The sequence below is a fragment of the Limanda limanda genome, chromosome 20, assembly GCF_963576545.1.
Source record: "Limanda limanda chromosome 20, fLimLim1.1, whole genome shotgun sequence".
Lineage (NCBI taxonomy): Eukaryota > Metazoa > Chordata > Actinopteri > Pleuronectiformes > Pleuronectidae > Limanda > Limanda limanda.
In genome coordinates, this window is record NC_083655.1 from 21,592,912 (window position 1) to 21,616,167 (window position 23,256).

At 41.4% G+C, this 23,256-nt stretch overlaps 1 protein-coding gene across 1 annotated transcript; it reads right to left on the reverse strand.

Moving 5' to 3' along the window:
- Nucleotides 1-593: 593 nt before the first annotated feature.
- On the reverse strand, nt 594-22,962 carry frrs1b (ferric-chelate reductase 1b). Its single transcript, XM_061093611.1, has 17 exons — nt 22,942-22,962; nt 22,858-22,860; nt 21,023-21,224; nt 20,788-20,927; nt 20,347-20,441; nt 20,054-20,189; nt 19,587-19,775; nt 8,803-8,901; nt 8,574-8,712; nt 7,584-7,697; nt 6,890-7,005; nt 6,614-6,700; nt 2,976-3,073; nt 2,793-2,851; nt 2,169-2,303; nt 768-829; nt 594-686 (listed from the first exon to the last, which is right to left on the reverse strand). The coding sequence occupies exons 1-17, from the start codon at nt 22,960-22,962 to the stop codon at nt 594-596; spliced, it is 1,788 nt and encodes a 595-aa protein (XP_060949594.1).
- Between the last annotated feature and the right edge of the window lie 294 nt (nt 22,963-23,256).

Below are 23,256 nucleotides of genomic sequence, written 5' to 3' on the forward strand. Positions count from 1 at the left end.
CATCGAAATCATAAAAAAGGAGTACCCTTATGCTTTATTTTTTGAGGACGATTACATTTGAATAATTTCTTGATAATATCTGAAATGTTAAAAAAAAAACACTCTTAGATGTAGACCACCTGGCCTCTAGGGCCATAAAAGACAGTGTGATCAGACCTGTGAAAAAAAACATACTTACTCAGAAATACAAAAGATAATCACGATGTATATAATATTTTTTTATTTGCAATACGAAATAAATGAAATAAAACTGTATACTAACACGTTCTTTAGCGCTTGTCAGGGTGAACAACAGCTGATACATGTCATCACTGACACATCATAATAACAAAAGTAGATGCAGAATCTCCTGCTTTAGGAGAAACTATTAATTAATACATGAGGGAAATTGTTCAATTTGAATGATAGAATCGTACAGTTTTGGATACTGTGGTGATACACAAAACTTTAATTTAAATTTAATTTTGAAATTCATTATTTTCACCCAAACTATCAAATATCAATATCAATAACATCAATAAAGCCATGACTTCATAAAACTCAATCACACAACAATTACAACAGAGCTTGTATGGTGATGATTTGTCTAATAATTATAAACTTGCAATAGTTTTTGTAAATGCAGCTAGACAACCAGTATTTCCTATCAGGAACACAACTAACATCATCTTCTTGGCTTTGGAAATCTGAAAGAAGTGACAGTGAAGAATCAATAAAAAAGAGGAAGGTATAACAATTTAAAAATAATAAATAAAGGCGTATCTGACCTCTCCGTGCTGCAATCTGTCAAGCTGAGCAAATGAAATATTCTCATCACTGCTGCTGTTGCCTGTGGATACATATGTGATTTTTAGTCAGACACGTTTGCTAAGTAGAGAACACTAAAACCAATATATCTTAGTTCAAATACTGCTATACCAAGAACATTGCTATGTAGAGAACTGGATCATCACTGCATAGTAAAATAACAGACTTAGCTCTGCTGTCTCTGATACTAGACCTGAGCCTGACGGGATCCATCCTGACATGCTTGGCCATGTTCAGATAAAATGTTTTAAATTATATTTGGGTTCAGGTCCAGTTCAGTGCGTGATTATTGTCAAGCTGAGGGCTTTTCACTGTGCATAGATACTATTCTTACATAATAAAAAAAGCCAGATAAAGAAACATTGGTGAATTTCAGAATTTTTGCAAAAACTGCGCAAGAGGGTTTTGAGAAGAAATATCATCTTAAGAATGGTTGGTAAATGAGGCCAAAAGAGTTAAAGTTAAGTCTTTCATTAAGATACATGCTGCAGATGTGATGATATTTCCAAGCTATTTCACCTTCTCATTCGTTCAAGCCCACGTAAAAACACCCACCCGTGATGTGCACAGCGTTTGTTCACCCTGACTCAGCACAGAGGCTGCAGCTTTCAGGACAGACACCAACAGAATAAAGATACTAATAAATATGAAATAAATATTATCTTATATATCACGCACACACACACACACACTCACAATTTTTCAGGGCCTTAGTCATAATGCTTCAGAACATAACAATTGATTGATTCTCTCGCTGCAGGCAGCAGCAGCACTGGCTGCTAATTGAAACAAACAGGTAATACCTACTGTTCCAAGTCTCCAGGCGTTAAGAACTGATTCAAATTGCACAGCTATAAAAAGAGAAAGCTAAAGCTGTTTTCCGGCATGACTTACGGAGGATGTCCTGAGTTTCACACATGTACATCGCATCAAGAGGTTCTCCACTTGAAGTGTTCACAACAATACAGAAATCTCTGCAGCATTCAGGTGAGAGGTGGTGCAGCAGGCTAAAGGAAAATGTTATGTAGTTATTATGCTTCAGAAATCATAACACGTAGGCTATTTTTTCCACAAGCTCTCTTGAAATCTTCTTTTGTGTTTTCTGTGTAGGGCACAGTTTTTTCATGTGGAGGGATTTGTGTTGTTTTTTTTTATTTTTGCGTCTAATGCGTGTCGAGTTTCTCTTATTCTCATATCGACTCCTTCGGACATTCTGCAGATTTTTTACTTGGGGCTGGCCGGAGAAGTCAGGAGGCTCTCATTCAGGCATTTGCATTGACAAAACAATCCTCCAATTAAGTGCATGTCTGAAAGCAGTTTAATGTCATTCATCCAATAATATGGGTCTGTATTGCGTATACCTCTGAGCCTGCACTGGTGGATTAGTAGCAGCAGGTCGACCATCATGATCCACAGCAGCCATCCAGTCAGCACCGCAGGAGACCAGGGACTGGGTAACAGCAGCGCCTGCTGAGCAGCACCAAGGAATACACACACTGGTGGGAGGGAGAGAGGACCAGACAGTGCTTGAATTTCAATCTCAGGCATCGTGAAAGAAAACCACGTGGATCATGGGGCACACAGTAAATTGTGCTTTACTGCACAGACTGTGCTTCGAAAAATTATTAATATAATCATTCACGTTTTGTTTCTTTTATTGATTAAACAATTTAAGCAGTTCTTTTGAATTTTAGTTTTTTCCACAAAATGTGTTCTTCTTAACTAAAGGTGCCTTAAATTATAGAATACAAGTTAACAGTTTAAATTCATTAATGTCCAAGTGAATGTGACAAAAATCTGTTTACTGTAGCCTATGCATTTTCAACTGGAGTTCTAAGACACTGGTATTACATATTTTGAAATAACTGCCATTCAAAAAAGTTAAAATATATAAGTAATAACTCATGGTCCTCAAGTCATCATCGAGCAGCAGCAATCGTATTTAATTTCTCCAGAATAAAATCTTTTCTAACTAGTCGTCTTACTGGCAAGTATCTGGGCAGCAGTGCCTGCTCCAAAGTGAAGCCATCTGAAGATGATCCTCCTGCCAATGTAGAGAGAGAGGAGAAGAGACAAGACCTGGGTGAATTTAAAAGTACTACTGCTGCTTTTCACAGTACAGTCATGTGCAAGTTAGGGAGTTATTGAAATCTGGTTTTAGGTCTTACCTGGGGGACTCGGGAACTGGTCGGAGAATTGCCATTATTGGTTGGATGGTAGACAGAGCCATGATGCTGCAGCCTATGTAAGGGTGAGAGCCTGCACCCTGGGAGGAAAGAGAAGACAAGAGAAAACACGGAGGAAGATGAGCTGCAGGGATAATCTGTGGCCCACTGGGGAAATGTTCTACTATGCTGGTAAGAAAATAATCAGAAACACATTAACTGTCTCTATTCATTTACAATCACCTATGTTGTTGAATTCTTAGGATTGGTATTAATTTAATAAACTCGTATTCTTTGACAACCATAGCTATCAGTTGTGATTACATGACATTTCAATGGAATAAAATTTCATCAGCCAGGTTGTTTACAAGTCTTTGGTTAATCAGTTGGAGGATCACTTTAAGGGGAGGTCAAACTGACAGTTAGAAAACCTGAAATGTTGATAATAGTTCCTTACTGCACAGGTACATTGTGTGCTCACCACTGCAATGAGTACACTAGGTCAAATATGAAGCAGGAAATTGTTCTATAAACTGTTTTATTCAAAACTTTTTACTATAAACTGTTCACTTTCATTTTCTCTTCCTCTTATATTTGCTGATAACCCTTTTGATCATGTCAACTTTTATTAACTTTTTTGATAAAGCAGGAGAGGTGGGTGAAGTGTTTGAGTTCACCCACTCCTCCATCGGAATTGGTGGTGGGTAGTGAATGAGTGAATTATCCTTTAGTTTTTATTTTTTGGGGGTTGACACCCACTACTCTCTACACCCTCTGCATTGGGGTTTTCAATGTTTATTGCATTTATTTTTAATCCTTATATTATAAGCATCATGATGTGAGGCGGTCATGGCTATGGGGTTAGAGCAGGTCCATTAGACAGACGGTCAGGGATTTGATCCACGTCTGCCCCATTCCACTTGCCAAAGCATCCTTGGGCAAAATATTTAACCCCAAATTAACCCTGTAACAATTGTGTTTGAGTGATTTACAGTACAGTATTTTGCCAATTTCACCCATTTATACAGTGTATCTATGGGCAGCACATTAATTTTTCTTTTAAAAACAGCACAAACTAAGTGCTATCTAAATATAGGGCATTTACTATCATGATAAGCATTGCCATCCTATTGACATAAACATTATTAATGTTATTATTTTCTCCTTAACCATGTGTTAAAAGTGCACAAGCTGTTTCTTCACTGAGATAACTACATTCTGAGACTTCAGAAATCCACTTACAGAGTAAGATTTATACCTTCTCATTAACAGCATGCAACTTTAGAAAGAAAATATTTAAGTAAAATTTAGCAGCTAACAATTTAATTCTGGCAATTCTGATATAACAAGCAATGCTTGGAAATAATATTGAAGTACATTTAATACATATTAAAATGTTATAAAGGAGTACCATAAATGTCCTGGAATCCTTCACTAAACATAACTGAAAAGCATTGGTAGGAATTACAATATTCAGTTAGATACAGTGTGGAAGTTGTTGATCATGAGAGGATACGAGCAGAATCCTTTTTTTAAATAAAACTACATTCTACATGTGTACATGAGCCAGTTTCATCTTATTTGTTCTTATTTCAGACTAGATGTCATTAACCTGTGTCAACAGCCACTAGATCCAGAGAAGGAGACAACTTTCCACTTGCATGTGGTCTGAAGATCCCTCACCTTCTAACAGCTACAGAGTAAAATAACTACACACTTTATCTGTACATAAAGTGTTTGTATAAAAACAGAACAATAGAAGCACTGACATGAATGAGGATAGAACCACATCATCTTTCATCTGTATCTTTTTAAATAATTGAGTTATGATTCACTGGCGGACCTTCAGTCATTATGTTCTATTGGCCTGTGATGGGAAAGACAGACACCTAGAGGCCACTGCACAAAACAGGAGAATAAACAGCATCTAGGTCAAGGAGCTGAAAATATTAACATCTTTATGTTTCAGGTCTATTTTAGCCTTGTACATGCAGCTACTGTCAGCACTGCATTTCCTTATTCAATAGAGTTTTCTCATGTTTATAATTTTCCTCCATGTTTTCCCACTTCAGCCAATTTCCGATTTTTTCATGCTGATTGATATAATGTGAATTTTAGATTAGAAAATTAAGGATGAACATTCACTCGTGCTGCCGTGACTCCGCCTGACACTGGCAGAGGGGGGTGGAGATCTGCAGATTACAGAAAACATAATTCACTAAAACTTTTATGTGTTACTGCACAAAATTTTGAGTTTCAGTCAACTCTGTGTGTGTGTTTGTGTGTGTGTGTGTATGTGTGTGTCTGTGTGTGTCTGTGTGTGTGTGTGTGTGTGTGTGTGTGTGTGTGTGTGTGTGTGTGTGTGTGTGTGTGTGTGTGTGTGTGTGTGTGTGTGTGTGTGTGTTTGTGTGTGTGTGTGTGCGTGATATATAAGATAATATTTATTTCATATTTATTAGTATCTTTATTCTGTTGGTGTCTGTCCTGAAAGCTGCAGCCTCTGTGGTGAGTCAGGGTGAACAAATGCTTCGATGTACTCAACACTCTGTCTCTCACACCACAGAACGGCATGTGATTAATCTGGCTGAGTCATTCACACACATACACACCCCAATGCAGCTCACAGTGTTGACCACAACGTCAATCACGGCAGAAAAAGCTTATTCCTAAAATCGACCTCAAAGGACACAGTTTTAATGAAGAAAGACGTGTGACTAACTTATCAAAGATAAAAATTATACATTATAATTATATCTTATCAGTTGTATCATATTATCATGATAATCATACATTGATGGCATTGTTTAAATACTATCACAGACTAAGAAATCAAAGTGAATTGATAGACAAAGCCAGGATGATATGTAATAACTTCACTCCACTTAACTTTTCATCCAGTGCCAACTAGATACAAATATTATAATGCTAATATGTCCCACACTGACTGGTGATTTCATTTCCGTTAGCATATATTTTATTTTTAAAGCTAATTAGCAATGTTTGTATGCTAACATACTCCACAAAGACGACTACCTTGGTAAAAGTGTTTTCAGGTGAACATGCATTAGCCTTTACTTTAAAACACTGATATGCATAAGTACAACCTCACGGAGCAGTATACTACCTGGACAATATAGTGAATACCTCATTATGGTATGTCTTATCAGTCTTTCTGATATCGAAAATAAAAGAATATTTGCTAAATGTTTTGTGAGGGTGACTAACTCCACAGCTGAAAAAACATTTATTCATCCAATTTCACACATTCCGACTCAAACAGAGCATTGAGCTACCACTCATTGTGAATGGAAAAGAACGTGTTAAAGCACATTGCCTGGGAAATTTATTGTGTTTCAGTGTGAGAATGTGATAAAATCATAGCTGAATATTGATCCATCTTTGAATGTGTATGTGTGAGTGTACCATTGGTCGGAAAGACTCTTTCAGACAACACTGATGGAGAGAAAAGGTCACAAAAAATGCCATGAAGAGGTTTTGCTACAAGGTATATATATATATATATATATATATATATATATATATATATATATATAAATACTGTTAAGATATATATACCTTGTAGCAGAACCTCTTCATATATATATATATATATAGACTGACTACCGCCAATACACACTTACCTTACTCCATCCCCTCCTGTATATGAAAGGCAGAATGAAGGCTGCACTAGTTAGGACCATAGCCAAGACCATCATGGTTCGATGGAGCTGCAAAGACAAGGAGATTAAGAGAGAAGGACTATTTAAATTCTATCGTGAATGTCTGTTTAGTCAGGTCCATGGAAGACAGACAGTAACACATTAAGAATATTATTGTGAAGATTAATGTGTACGTTTCTGTCGATAACATTTAGAGCATATAGAGTGTTTGAAAGACAGATATGCTGGGGTTCTCACCTGAAACCAGAGCCTTTGTCCCAGCACTGTTGTGTCGGGCCAAAAGTCTTTGTAGTGGCGAGCAATGAGGGCGGCTGTGCTCACTATCCACATCCAGACAGTCAGCATGACCACACCTGAGGACAGATCACAGGTGATGATCTGTTGATATTTGGTGGAAGAAGGAGAGATTCATGAGCTAGTCACAGTCTGCTTCATACCTATTATGAATACTGTACATGTCTGTTTTATTTATTATTGCTCAAAGTTCTTGTTTTATCCTTTGTTCTTGGAGATTTTTTGAGAATATCTAGATTTTCACTGTTATGTTAATTTATTATTCTGGAATTTTAGCTACATAGCCTACACACATACCCAACATACACAGTAGGTACACTGTAGAATAGATGATGTGTGCAAAAATGTGACCACATGTTGGAGCTATAGTGATATCAGATGGAGTAGGATTCAGTGATATTATCACAGTGTGAACAGAACCAGGGAGATGACAGGATATAAGGTTCTATTCAGTAGTTCAACATGACATAAATTTGTATCAGCATCAGTAGATGACAGAGTTACTGTGCCTAATATACTACGGAACACAAAATGGCTTGATGTTATTTTGGTTTGTCCAGCTTTGCGCTACTCTGAGATGAAATGGACACAGCAGTCTTTCTGAAATCTTCAGATTTTAGACTGTCGTGGAACTAACCATGAAACTTGATTAGCAGGGGGGAGCGTGAGCCACTTAAAACCTCCGGAAGTCCAGTAATCACCTTCTGAATGGTGGAGATGAGAGGTTGATGATGGTGTTTGTAAATCAAACCTATGGAGGACAAAGTTTTACCAATATGCACTCTGCACAAAGTTTAGACAACCTTATGGATGTCACAGTTTTTTTCCAATAGTAATTGAAGAGGAAACTATGCTATTCTCAGCAAACTGAGTCATAAAAGTATTCCCACTGAAGGTGTGATGCATCAGATTAAAATACACATGACCCGAGAAGAGATAAAATGTATCTCCCCAGCCTTCAAAGTGTTTCCATTAATACAACAGAATCCGATTCAGCAGACACATAAGAAGTTGGGAGCATGAAACTCAAATTGACAACTTTCAGAAGGTCAATGCTGAACCTGAAATAGTCAAATGGCTTTCTTAACCTACAACATCTACATTAGATTTGCTGCCCTACACCTGATTCCAGTTAATAAACACATGGCCTTAGGTAGAAGTCAATTTTAGAAAACCTGTCATATGTCAAGTTTTAACATAGTTTTAATTTTGTGAAAATCGTGTCTGTTACTTAACAGATCTTGGAACCTGCTTACACACAATGTGAAAAAACAACAGCGGTTTAGTAAATTATTCAAACACACACACACACATATATATAAGCCTCACACATGAACAATAATAAAGTAAATTCAGTTTCATCTCATGAAAAACATTGACTACTAAATGTTCTGTGCAGATAAACCAGGTAGGATGAATGCAGTTTTATAATGTCACTCTACACCATAGACATGTAAAACAAAATGTCACAGTATATTGTAGGCCAGTGGGATAAATTTGGAGCAGATCCAGAGCATTACCTCAGACAAAGCAAACAGCCCCTCTAAACAGGCGGATTAAGGACAGGCACTGTACTAGTTTAATAAATACTGTTCACCTTTCAGAACTGAGTTTCCCACTGTCTTACCATGGTGACATCTACCATGCGCCAGAAACAGGAAGTAGCTCTGGTTTAAGTTGAATCTGTTATGTAGGTGGATGCTTCTGTGGAAACGACACTGGATGACTCCATCAACCAGCCTCCAGGCCTGCCCCCACAGAGCCTCCTGGAAACAGAGAGGTTAGGACTGAAAACCGATGGTTACAACAGTACAGCCACTGATACTGTGTGGTGATGACGATCAGTCAGTGTTTACCTCTGTTGCAAGCTCAGGGTGATTTCGTCCAGAGACATATCCAGCACTGATGGTAACACTGCCTCTATCGTTCTCGCAGAGATAGACGTCATCATTCCCCTACAAGGGTAAAAATCAATAGTACACACACTGATATTAATTTACAGCTCATTATTGTCAGTACCTTAAAGGCAGCCTTATCTCCCATAAATTCAGTTCATGTGTTTTGACAGTTTTGACAGTAATGTTGTCATGGCAAAATAATAATTGGCTAGATTATGTAAAAATGCTGGGTTAAAATCGGTCAAGCATTTTGATTAACTGCAGCACAGACATTAAAGGGATAGTTCACCAGGAAATCTTAATTCGAAAGTTATCTCCCGCTATTCCGATGGAGGGGTGGGTGAAGTGTTTGAGTCCACAAAACATTTTTGGAGTTTCATGGGTTAACAGCGTAGCAGCCGAATCCAATATAATTGAAGACATAAGTGACCTCTCTTCAGCAGAGTAAAACAACAGAAAGAAACATAACACGCCTCCATAATGCTCCTGTGGTGTCATCCAAGTGTCCGGAAGCCCCGACATTCAAATTCGACTTGAACCGGCTTAATTTACATAATTTTTAAAGTTCACTAGCTTAACCACTTCTGGTGGACATTTAAGCTAAAAACACGATGAAAATTAGCTTATTTTGAGTCAGATGTGAATGTCAGGGCTTGCAGATATTTTGATGACCCCACAGGTTGAGGCTGAAGTCACTGAAATGTTTCTGCATTAAACCAAACTATCATCCTTTGAGTGGAGTCTGCTCACTTTCCCCAACACCATACAGACTTTTGGAGACATAGTTTTAAGCGTGGTGGCCCCCACCTTCTATCAATCAATCAATCAATCAAGTTTATTTGTATAGCCCACATTCACAAATCACAATTCGTCTCATAGGGCTTTAACATGGTGTGACATCCTCTGTCCTAAACCCTCAACAAGAGTAAGGAAAAACTACTAAAAACCCTTTTAACAGGTAAAAATATGTAGAAACCTCAAAGAGAGCCACATGTGAGGGATCCCTCTCCCAGGACGAACAGAAGTGCAATAGATGTCAAGTGTTAAGAAAACATCATCAGGATTAAAGTTTTTAGCAGCATCGATGAGGGTAAACATTTTTTCAATACTATAAGTGAAGCAGTCCTGCTGCAATCATAGTCTCTGGTCAGCAGCAAGATCACGATCCAGCATCAGGATGGGATCCACTATAGTCCACAGTTATTGTCCACTGCCGCCAGTTAGAATCCATTATCAGCTACCGCCTCGGTCGTGGTCCACCATCAGCTGATGCCAGCGCGACAAAGGATCCTCCATTACCACTACGATCAGCAGGCACGATACAGAATCCACCGAACTGGATCCACCATTGCAACCTCTGACGCGCGATCCACAATCATATCCATGGTGCGGCCACAGCTGTGGCCCTGCATCTGCGGGCGCTGAGGCACAGAAACTCCGGGAAAGGGGTCAAGTTAGTAACATGTACTGATAAGATAAGAATTACCTTGATGTGTTAGGGATGGAGAAAAGGAAGGAGAAGCAGGAAAGAGAAGCTCCGTGTGTCTTGTGTTATAAATTCCACTAATTAGCTCTAACTATAAGCTTTATCAAAAAGGAAGGTTTTGAGTCTACTTTTAAACGAACAGAGCGTGTCTGCTTCCCTAACTGAAAGTGAGAGATTATTCCACAAGAGTGGGGCTTGATGGCTAAAAGCTCTGGCTCCTACTATACTTTTAGAGACTTTAGGGACGACAAGTAAACCTGAATTCTGGGATCGGAGTGCTCTAGTAGGTTGATATGGTATTAACATCTCTTTAAGGTAAAAAGGTGCCATATCATTAAGGGCCTTGAAGGTGAGGAGGAGAATTTTAAATTCCTTTTCTTGATTTAACAGGAAGCCAGTGTAGCGATGCTAATACTGGGGAAATGTGCTCTCTTTTCTTAGTTCTTGTCAGGACACGTGCTGCGGCATTTTGGACCAGCTGCAGAGTCTTTAACGACTTACTGCTGGAGCCTGATAATAGTGAATTACAGTAGTCCAGTCTCGATGTAACAAAGGCGTGGACTAGTTTTTCTGCATCTTTTTGCGAAAGGACATGTCTGATTTTTGAGATATTACGCAAGTGGAAAAAGGCGGTCCTAGAAATTTGTTTTAAGTGACTATTAAAGGACAAATCAGGATCGAAGATCACTCCCTAGTTCCTGACTGTTTCATTGGAAGCAAGGGCAATGTCGTCTAACGCAGCTATATCATTAGATAATGTTTCTCTAAGGTGTTTAGGGCCGAGTATTATAACCTCAGTTTTATCTGAGTTTAATAAGAGAAAATTGCGGGTCATCCAGGTTTTTATGTCCTTGAGACATGCTCGAAATTTAGTTAATTGATTACTTTGATCAGGTTTTATTGACAAATATAACTGGGTGTCATCCGCATAACAGTGAAAATTTACCGAGTGTGTCCTGATAATGTTTCCTAGTGGAAGCATATATAATGAGAATAAAATTGGGCCGAGCACAGACCCCTGTGGAACACCATGGTTAACTTTTGTGCACAGATGACTCATCATTAATTTGTACGAATTGGGAGCGATCAGAAAAATAAGATTTAAACCAGTTTAGGGCTGTTCCTTTAATGTTAATTAACTGTTTTAGTCCCTGATCTGAAGCTATTAGAAGGTCATTAGTGACTTTTGCCAGGGCTGTCTCTGTGCTGTGATTGGTTCTAAACCCAGACTGAAAGTCTTCATGTATATTATTTTCCTGGAGAAACTCACACAGCTGATTGGCTACAACTTTTTCTAAGATTTTAGAGAGGAAGGGGAGATTGGATATTGGCCTGTAATTTGCTAAAACCTCTGGGTCTAGGGTGGGTTTTTTGAGTAGGGGTTTGATAACAGCTATTTTAAAAGACTGTGGTACATAACCTGATGATAATGACAGATTTATTGTGTTAAGTAACGAACTATCTATTAGGGGCAGAATTTCTTTAAGTAATTTAGTTGGAATCGGATCTAAGATACAGGTTGTTGGTTTAGAACCTGAGATTATTTTGGTAAACTGATCACGGGTGATCAGAGAGAAGCTGTCTAAGTAATGGGAGGGATTCTCAGCCGTTTCTGAGATCTCTGTTGTTGGGAGGGTATTAGTGCCAATTGAGGGCAGGAGATGGTTGATTTTATTTCTAATAGTTAGAATTTGATCATTAAAAAAGGTCATAAAGATATTGCTATTTAGGGATCGAGGAATACTGGGTTCGGTGGAGGTGTGACTCTCTGTCAACCTGGCTACAGTGCTGAAGAGGAACCTGGGGTTGTTTTTATTCTCTTCTATTAGTTTTGAATAATAGGCAGCTCTTGCTTTGTGGAGAGCCTTTTTATATTCTTTAACACTACTCTTCCAGTCTAGGAGATTTTCAACACTGTTGCTGGAGCGCCACTTCCTTTCTAATTTTCTTGATATTTGTTTCAACTCATGTGTCTTGGAATTATACCACGGAGCTAATTGACTATGTTTTACACATTTCTTTTTTAGAGGCGCTATTGAGTCTAATGTTAATCGTAATGAGTCTGCAGAGCTATCTACGAGATGGTCAATCTCAATAGAGCTCGGGTTTTTAAAGAATTTGTTGTTTATGTAGCCGAGCGTTTATTTGTGTTGTATTAGTCAAAGGAAGACAGAAGAAGGGCATCCATTCGGGAGACAGCACCCGTTTATTATCTGTCAACTTCACAACAAAATCATCACACACCACACACTTCCGGTAAACCCTTCACACAACACACTTCATGATTTTGAGGGCGGCTGTGGCTGAGGGGTAGAGTGGTCGTCCTCCAACCTGAAGGTCGGCGGTTCGATCCCCAGTCTGAACCATCTGCATGCCGAAGTGTCCTTGGGCAAGATGCTGAACCCTCAATAGCCCCCCATAGAATAACAAAGTGCTGCAAGTAGATGCACTGTGTGAATGGGTGAATGTGTAACTGTACTGTAAAGCGCTTTGAGTGGTCATCATCAGACTAGAAAAGCGCTATATAAATACAAATCCATTTACCATTTAACTTCCGGTAAACTCCTCTTCAAACTAAAAGTCACAATATCAAAACACAAAAACAATAACAACAGCCCCAGCAACAAAAATTACACATATACATATATATATTTAAAAAAAAACACCATATATATACCTATACATATACACCTGATACCATGTACCACGTACACCCAGGCCAAAAAAAATAATTCAGTTAACCCACACAACTGTCGAACAGATCAGTTATTTCTAAACAACATAGTCCTTGAAATGAACCGGCTGTCTCACGGCTCTCCCAGAACGGGACACCATCTGGCGAGGCTCTCTCAGGCCAGTGTCACTACCCGCCAGCGGCCCTTCAGCACCACAGCCTCCTTCAAGTGACCCCTCGTCCTGTAGCGAAGGAGCATGACGAGGAGAAGCTGGGGAACTACACGCAGAACCCACCGGCAGTGGTAGAGTGTAAGCCTTGAGTCTGTCATAATGAACCACCCGCTCCTGTCCAGGAGTGAAAGGGCAGTTAATGCGATAGGTCAGCCCACTTTCTCCAGCAGAGTCCATCACAGCCAGAACCTTGTAGGGGCCCTTCCAGTGGGGAGCCAGCTTCATACGGTCCTCCGTAGGATCGTGCAGCCACACCAAATCTCCTACTGCATATGGCCGATGACGAACAGACACATCATAATAAAGTTTCTGTGTCTCGTGAGCACTGATACTAAACTGCCTGGCTCTTCCAAAAGCAGTTTCCAGCCTCCCCACTAGAGAGGCTACGAAGTCAGCGTGAGACAAAGTCACGTCCAAATGCACCGCCTGAGGGGACACTAACACATCCACCGGGACACGGGCTTCCCGCCCATGAGTCAGGTAGTAAGGCGTGTAACCCGTACTTGCATGCACTGAGGTGTTGTAAGCAAATGCAACATGTTGTAGGTAGTCGTCCCACTCACCTCCACAGGCCAGCAATGATCTAGCTAACTGGTCAATGAGTGTCCGATTAAAACGTTCCACCATACCATCCGATTTTGGATTATATGGCGTGGTGCGCGTTTTCTTAATCTTCATAAGCTGACACAGTCTCTGAACAATTTCCCCCTCGAATTGCCGACCCTGATCACTGTGAATTATCTCAGGAACACCATGAACCAACACATAACCCTCAAACACACACTTTGCAACCGAATGAGCGGTTTGATTAGGAAGATCATACAGATTCACAAACTTGGTAAAATAGTCCTCAACAACCAACACATATCTGTTACCCTTAGACGTCACTGGTAGTTCCAAAATGTCCATCGCCACTCTCTGGAATGGATGAGTAGCCTGGGACCCCCCCATCGGTGCCCGATGTTTAGGAACAGGGGCCCTGCGGGTCTGACAGGGGACGCACTGCTCACACCACTGCCTAACATCCTTAAACATACAGGGCCAGTAACACGATTGCCTCGCTCTTTCCCACACCCGCTCTGCAGAAAAATGTGCTGATGCAGGGCCTCCATGCAGGTGCTGCAGTACATCAGGGATAAACGAGGAGGGCACAACCACCTGATACTGAGCGTCCCCTGTGAGAGAGGAATACACTGACCGACAGAGCACACCATTCACCACAGAAAGACGAGGATATTCAGTCCATAATTTACGAAGCCACCGAGAGCTCCCTTTCATCTGCCACCGTGGAGGTCGCGACCCCTTCACCTCAATCCAGTCCAAAACTACACTAATGTCACTAGTGTCTGAACTGCCGTACGCCCCAAACTACAGCCCATAGCTCCTTGTCAAAAGTGGACCAGCGTCTTTCGGTGGCAGTGAGTGACTGACTAGCATACACCACCACTCTCTCCAATCCATCCCTGTCCTGTGCCAATATGGCCCCCACAGCGTCCATGGAGGCATCCGTATACACTTTAAAGGGGCAGACATGCCCTCACTTCCGTTGGATTCTGTGGAGTAGGCCATGTTCTGACCTTGTCTGTGTTTCGTGGGTCTGGCTGCAGGCCACGGCAAGACACAACATGCCTCAGGAACACCACATGATCTTTAGCTAGATGACATTTCTTAGAATTCAACCTAAGACCCGCCGCCTGAATCCTGGAGAAAATTTCCCTCAGGCTGGAGAGATGTTCCTCAAAGGTGGGGCTGTATATGAGCACATCGAGATACACCATACACACCTGCCATGGGAGTCCTCTAAGCACGAGCTCCATCATGCGCTGAAATGTTGCAGGCGAGTTGGTGAGACCCATGGGCATCGACCGCCACTGGTAGAGGCCCCTCCCCGTTGTGAAAGCGGTCTTCTCCCTGTCATCTTCAGCGACCTCAACCTGCCAGTAGCCATTAGAAAAGTCCAAAGTGCTAAACCACACGGAACCTGCTAATGCATCTAATGTGTCATCCACCCTGGGAAGGGGGTGGCAGTCTCTCACTGTTACGCTGTTTAAGCGGCGATAGTCAATACAAAACCTCCACTCTCCATTCTTTTTCTTCACCAGAACGACAGGTGAGGCCCAGGGGCTGCAACTCTCCTCTATCACCCCATCAGCTAACAGAGCCGACACCTGCCTATCTATCTCTTCCCTCTTGTCTGGTGAGGTGCGATATGCACGCTGTCGCTGGGGTGGATGATCATCGGTTTTAATATGATGTTCAATGAGCCTGCATTTGCCAATCACCCCCTCTGGTGTACTAAATATTTGCCTATATTCCTCCAGCAGTTCCATCAACTGTGCCCTCTCATGCTGATTAGTTGGGGATTCCCTCAGAGACACAATCGGCCCCTCCGTGGATGAGATGGTGGAGACCGTCGCCACTGGGGTTTGAGGGAGTAGTACTAACTCAGATTCCTCGACCGACAAAAACTACCCCAAATGCATGCCTTCCCTGAGCACAATAACTCTGTCTGTAGGGTTCAAAACACGGGCTGTTGTGATTCCATTTTTTGCCAGGGTCACAGTGTGAGCCACTACAAACTCACTATTTTGCTGGAGATTTGGAGACAAATATCCGACAAAGTCTGGGAGCCGATCAACGATCCCAGCTGGAGATACACTCACAGGAACAATCATTTCACTGAGGGGGGGTAATTCCAGAGCAGAAGAGACCGTGACATTGCAGCATTCAGGAACAAAGTCTTTGTCACTCAAAAGGGAAGTCATTGTGTCCCACAACTGCAGTCGGCCATGGGCGAAATCCAACAGGGCGTGATTCGGAACAAGAAAGTCCAAACCCAGCAGTACTGCTTGTGTCGATCCCCTAAGTACATAGAAAACTTGCTGCCAGGACTCATTACCCAAGCGTAGAGTCGCAGTTATAGTGCCCAAGGTGTCGAGCATCTGGCCATTCACCGCACGTGCAGCAATGAGATCAGGGTTCAGGGGTCGTCTGCGCAGGGCGGGGACAGCCATACGGAAATCAGCACTGATGAAAGTCTCTGTTGCCCCAGAATCCACTAGGATATTGACTTCAATCCCTTCCATGCAACCTTTCACATAAGAGGTGCTCTTCTTCAAATGGCCCATATGTGTTGTAGCTGGTGTCTGGGCCGCAACATCAGCTACATCTCTTTTCCCGACTGCTTGGCTGAGTCCTCTCTTTTGGGGGAGAGAAACCGCACACCGCGCTGTCTCTGCGGTTCCTCATAAAAGGGTCCCCTGGCAGGTCTTGGACCCCTCCAGTTTGGAGAGGGGGCTCTGTTATGTTCAGGCCCCGGTAAAACTGTCTCTCTCTGGAGCCAACCTCGGTTTCCCGTTCACGCCAGAAACGGTCCGGGGAGCGTCCTCCTCGCTCCCCTTGTGGGCGACGAGATTGGCAGCCATAATTGCCACAGTCACACTGGCAATGACTTCCATGCGCCGAAGGAGAATTTTTCCATTCGCTACGACCCTCGATGGATCTCAGGCGTTTATTCTCATCTGCCATCTGTCTCATGTCCATTCTCATTTCTCTCATTTCCTCATTCAGTCTATCTATGGCTTTGAAAAAACCACCGCCATCAGAAATGGACTGCACCATGGATGTTGAACCACTGTTTACTGCAGGCTGGTTTGCATGAGGATTGCCATAGTCCATCTTTAACGTCTCTCTGGCCATTTCACACCGACCTGCGATAATCAGAGCTTCTTCCAAATCAGTAGCCCCCTGCTCATGACATTTAGCCCTCAGGGACGGGTCAAGGCCATGTAAAAATCTGCGGAATTTTTCTTCTCTTTGAGCAACATCCCCATAGCCTGGGAATGCCTCATGGACCAGCTTGCTGATGTCTGCTGCATATACCTCCAAGCTCTCACCTAAAGCTCGAGGACGAGCTGAGAGATTTGCTCTGAAGCGGTCCAGAAAATGTCTCTGTCCAAACGCCTCTTGTAGCTTCTCCTTCACTGCAGAATAGTCACTTTGAACTGCCTTTGGCAGGCTATCCCACAGGAGAAACGCAGCTCTAGCCAGGCGGGTTGGTAGAATCCGGACCAGTTCATACTCATAGTCGCCTCCTGCGCCTGTCACCAGCGCCTGCACAGCCACCTCGAACTGTCGAGCCCAGCAGGGGAAACTTTCTTTTTCCTCCCCAGTGAAGGGCAGCGGGAGCTCGATCCTGACGTTGCTTGAGATCGATCTCTCTCCGTAGGGCATCTTAGAGTCCAGGGGGTCTGTGGCACCCCTCCACATCTTAATCCACGTTGACGTTCTTTTAATTCCAACACTCTCTTTTCTTATTGTGAGGGAGAGCTCTGGTTTTCCTCGTTGAATACGTCACAGAAGATCCGTCCACACTTTAGCGGCACGTCGATTAGCTGTGGCTAACTTAAGCTAACTCGTCAAAACTTTGAGCTGCTTCGTTCTTCCTCACCGTGCACTTTTCCTGCGATGGGCTTCGGGTGGGCTCGAAACCACCGCTGCCACCAATGTAGCCGAGCGTTTATTTGTGTTGTATTAGTCAAAGGAAGACAGAAGAAGGGCATCCATTCGGGAGACAACACCCGTGTATTATCTGTCAACTTCACAACAAAATCATCACACACCACACACTTCCGGTAAACCCTTCACACAACACACTTCCGGTAAACTCCTCTTCAAACTAAAAGTCACTAACTAAAATACTGGTTTAAATGTAATCGGAATTATTTCCTTGAATTTAGCTATAGCACTATCAGGTAGACATCTAGAAAATTAGTTTTTTATTAGGGGCATATATTCAGATAATGAAAAATCAAAGGTTATTAAATTATGGTCTGATAGTACTGGATTGCGCGGAAGTACTGTTAAATGTTCAATTCCGACAGGTCGATGGACTGCTAGCTGAAGCTAAACTACGGGCTGAGCTACGTGGCTTCGCTGCGGCTAGCACGGGGCGGCTAACTACAGCTAACGGGGGTTCTAAGCTGAGGAGCCGAGCTTCTTAGTCGCTAAGCCTCGCCTCCATCGCTACCAACATACTACATTTATTACATTTACCACTACTGTTAATGGAGGCGGAGGAGTAAGTAAACATGAGACACTCGGAGCAAGAGAGAGCGGTGGAGCGAGAGGGAGAGAGAGAACACATCGCTGCTAAAACTACGAGGGTGAGATTTAAACAGAACACAGACTCACAAAGCACCAGAGTGTAGGGGCTGGTATGTGAGGGTGCTTAACTATATACCGGTGATTTTAGCCGTAGTAGAACAGAAAGACAGTTGTGTTTTAGCGGAGGAGCTAATTCAGATAGCGACTACACCACCCGTGGCAATAACAGGAAGTGACGCAGCACGCTTACCGTAATGACGTCCGTAGAGCGCAGGATCCCGGTATCCACAAGCGACCTGTCTGTTGGATTTTAACACCTCTCAGAAAAGGCGTCTGCTTACGAGTGGTTAAATGAGAAGGCTAGAAGGCTCTGCAATTGCACTTTCCCAGGTACATTCAATAAACTACTCAAAACTCAAAACTCTAACCCTTAAAAATGCATATGATCTGATCTAATACAATCTGTACTTGTATGTCCTTAAGAGTGTTTTGCCAAATGTGTAAATTAATAACATTTGCTCATTATGTTAATAGAAATCATAAATTAGCCATTACTATCTTTCATTCAGGATGAGTTTGCTCATTCAAATTTATTGTATGGAATTTCTATATGGGAAATGCTGTCAGCAAGATAATAACACACCAAATGTTTTTGATATTGACATAATATAGGACATATGGACACCCAAATATTTTTTATGTCAAATACATATACTGTACATCAAGCCATTTTTTTTATTAATCATAAATAGAGACTAAAACATTGATTCCTAAATATACTGTACACAGTGACACCACTTTACAGAAGTTTTTTTTTAACTGTACAATCATCCAACTGGGTTTCAGTGGCTCATGTTTGAGAGTCTTCACATCAACAGTATAGGTGAACAATTTGTTTCATCATTTAAGTATAAAGCTTCAGGGCAGCATGTAAACCTCTCAACGCATTCTGATACTGTATTGATATGAAGGAAAACCATTTTTTGCCAGGAAGGAAGTTACTTTGGGAATTAAATGACAGCAGTTGTGAAAGATTTGAAATCGCTGATTAGTTCTCAGACTTCAAGCAAAAGGTGGACTCTAATGATTTCCTTCTTTCTGTCCATCACACATCATACTTTATCATTGATAAACCTGGGATTTTTGGTTGTTTAAATTGAAATAATTATACTTTCAGGGGTTATTTAATGATAACTGACTCTTGAGATTGAAAAGTAAATTTCATGATTGAAGTAAAACTCACCATCCATTTATCGTGGGACAGGGCAAAGGACATGTAACCCTCAGTAGGCCCACTAAGTTCAAACATCACACTCCGTCCTGCTTCATCAGTGGTAAACGACAGGAAGAAACAGTGGGGATCTGACTCTGGGTCACAGCCCATTGGGTCTCTGAGGCAAGATTTACTGTGGCCACACCCCACTGAACTAAACTGAGGAGAGGGAAGAAGATAACAATTTAGATATGCTATTCTTACTCTGAATGGTAAGAACCTTGTTATTCGGGATGATGTGCAAACCTTCCCCTAAGGTCTGTGTTGGATCTAAATTAACAGAGACAGGGTTTCTGAAAGCTGTGTCTACAATAAACTTAATTCCATTCACAGATGTTAATTTAGAAATCTCTGAAACATATATCTGTGAACCTGTAAACTTGTTATTTATAAGGCTATACTTTGGATTATCTCCCCTCTGTGCGTGAGATACTGACCTGTGTGGACAGAGCAGTGGGGCTGGTGGTTTGAGGAGATACTGCTGTGGTTGGAGCAGCAGTCATTCCTCTCAGTGACACCACAGGACCTGCAATCTTCACCCAGTAAACCTCATAGTCATGTACCACTGTCACACTGCAAAAACAAATTAAACCCACCTTGACATACTGAAATATATTCATCTATACAAATCTGTAAAACAAGACCTGTCGATGAATTTGAATACTGTGTTTGCTGGACAGCGCTTTGTGGGTGGCTCCGGATATCAACCTGCAGTTTGATGCATACTCACAGAAACCGGACTCTTTGTGGAGGCTTCTCTGGTGACTCCCACACTGCCTGGACCTGGGTTTTTTTTGTGTTTCTCTTGTGGCTCACCCCAGATCCCTTTAAATGATAGGGATTCACAGCAGCATACACCCAGAAAGAACACGCTCATTAAACACATCATGTTTATCCCCACTGAGGTGGCCTGCCAGGACTGGCATCTTCTTAGGTCATGGTTTAGCTCATACATACAGTAAGTAATAATTATGTGCTATAAGAGGGGACGAGCAGCATGTACACTGCAGGTGGAAGCAGGTGGTGCAGCAGCAGTGAGACATGCATTTCATACAACAAGGAGGTTTTTTTTTTCCATGTTTTTCAATAACTGGTAACACAACTGTTTTGTTGTGCTTATGAAATGTGTGTTGTGAAAACATCTGCAGATTAAGTGTCCAATACTGTATACCTGAGTGTGGCCACACTGTAACAGCTGGGACTGATGAGGGTCCGTCAGGATGAAGAATCCTAATGGTGGGAAGTCCAATTTCCCAGCATCCCGTGCTTCCATAAGGAACCCCTTGAAGAACGTTGGGTCAGAGGAGGCCACTTGCAAAGAAACTGTGAATGAAGGAGAGGAAAGAAGTAAGGAGAAAGGATTAGGTCACTATTGTAACCTGTAAAATGAAAGTTGAACAGGTTACCTGTGATGTTTTCACCAGGACTGAACGTGGATTTGTCCACATTGATCGTGTATGGAGGAGGCTCTGGTCTGGGCTCATGACCATGTTGAGGTTCCATGTCTCCACAGGCTACACCCACCTTCCCGTTACTGAACCCTCCGACTGAGTCCACACACCAGGTCAGGGCTGCAAGGGTGAAGTATAGACCCCACATTGCGGATGCCTACAGCAAAAACAGAGGAAAGACACCTACTAGATCTGTAAAGATAATTGACCCCCCCCCCCTCCCTTATTTGTTAATTTATGTGATCATAAATACAAATTAAATGTTATTGTGTCCCTTTTAATGGTGGAAGGTCAAAATGTGGAAAGCAACACCTACATTTAATCACATATATTAGAAGTAGGAACAGTCTTAAGTTATCGACACATCTTAATCCTGCACATATTAAAAAGCTTCAGTGGTTGAAAGTGGGAAAAAGAAGCATTAATTGTTGAAAAAATATATATGTGGCATTCTAATGGTTTGTTTTGTTTCTAAAGCTTTAAGATTATAAATGAAGTATGCGTTTACTCTGTAACCATATAGGGCTGTGAAACACTCAACTTCAAACGTATGTGCAGATTATTCAACTGTACTGCTGCACTATAGAGAACTTTTTTTTAGATAAGGCTATCGAATTGAAACGATGTGAAGTTTGTCAAACTATGTTTTGTAGTGGGAAATTATAAGTGAAATTATAAAGTGAGCCAAATCAAATAATCCACTTTTTTAAAATACAGTTCTCAATAAAATTAAAAAATAAAGGAGAAGTCAACAATTCAAAGCAAGCTTTCTAAAAGTACTACTTTGATGTCAAAACTCAAGTAATTTGTCAAATAAGACACATCTTTAATCCAATGCCTATATTGTTTTAGAAGAAAGTTAGAAATACAGTTCAATTCCACCATCTCATTCTCATCCTTTACTTTTTAAATGACTGTGCTTAGAAATAATGAAGCTGTCTCCTGCTAACACAAATAAACTTTATGATTGAATAAAACTGGCTCATATACTACATTTCATTTGTCACAGAGCTGAGACATTTCAAAGTCAATTATCTAAAACAAAGTGTTAAGACTTACCTACCCCGTGTGTTGCCAGTTTTTGCAATGCAGCTCCAACCTGTACATAGAGAGTAGTGAGTCATGTTAGCCCCCAGAGGGCAGGGCGTCTGCTGCCTTCACTTCCTGTAGAAGAAAATCGTACATGTGACTACTCTACCATGACACACAGTCTCCCAGATCGATTTCAGGAATGCCTTAAATAAAAAGGGACAAAAAGGCCTCACTAGCTGGTAAAGTTCGACTTCCAAATAAACGTCCTGTCAAAATTAAGACAAACAGAAATACATAATCAAAACAATAATTCGTTTAACATTAGATAGTTACTAAGGACGGAAACCTTATTTTGACCAGGACAAGTCATCTGACTTGTACATTGACAAGAAAGCTTTCTTCCAGCTGAACAATTTAGTAAAACAAAAACTGAAAATGAGAAATTCTCTTGCTGACAGGAACTCATGTAATGCCTGTCTCAGCTTCTCTGTATTGGCTCCTAGTTAAGAAATATAAAAAAACCTCCTTCTCACATCCTTAGATACAGGCTCACTTATTATTCCTAGAGTCTGTATTATTCCTGGAGTCGTTGGATTTTCATTTGTTTGTAGTACTTGCAAATCACCAGCAAGTGGAGATTGCATTGATTAGAAGTAAACCTAGTTATTTTTTAAATTATCCAGTCAATGCTTCACTATGTGGCGGCAGAGAAGTTCATATGAGGTCAGAAGCTTCACTTGATGCTTCACCTAACTGACCTCCTGGGATTTTCACAGAAGTGTGGTTAAAAACACAAAAACATCCAGTGAGCAGCATTTGGAAACACGGTTATTTGGAGAGACCAGGGGCGAATAGCCAGACATATTTGAAAAGATTAAAGTAACTCAGATAACAACTCTTCACAACTGTGATGAGCAGCATTTCAGAATGAACAACAGGTCCAACCTACAGGTGATACACCAGCACTGGACAGTTAAGGACTGAAGAATGTAGCCCGATCTCCCAAGTGGTGGATGTTTACAACGTTATAAAATCATGTGTCATTTTAACCTCTTGAATCCGATACACAAGAATGACATGTGGAGAGCCATAATAATACAGTGCTGCCATCATGTGGCAAAGAGCATCCATTACACCACTCTCTCTGCTAAAAGTCA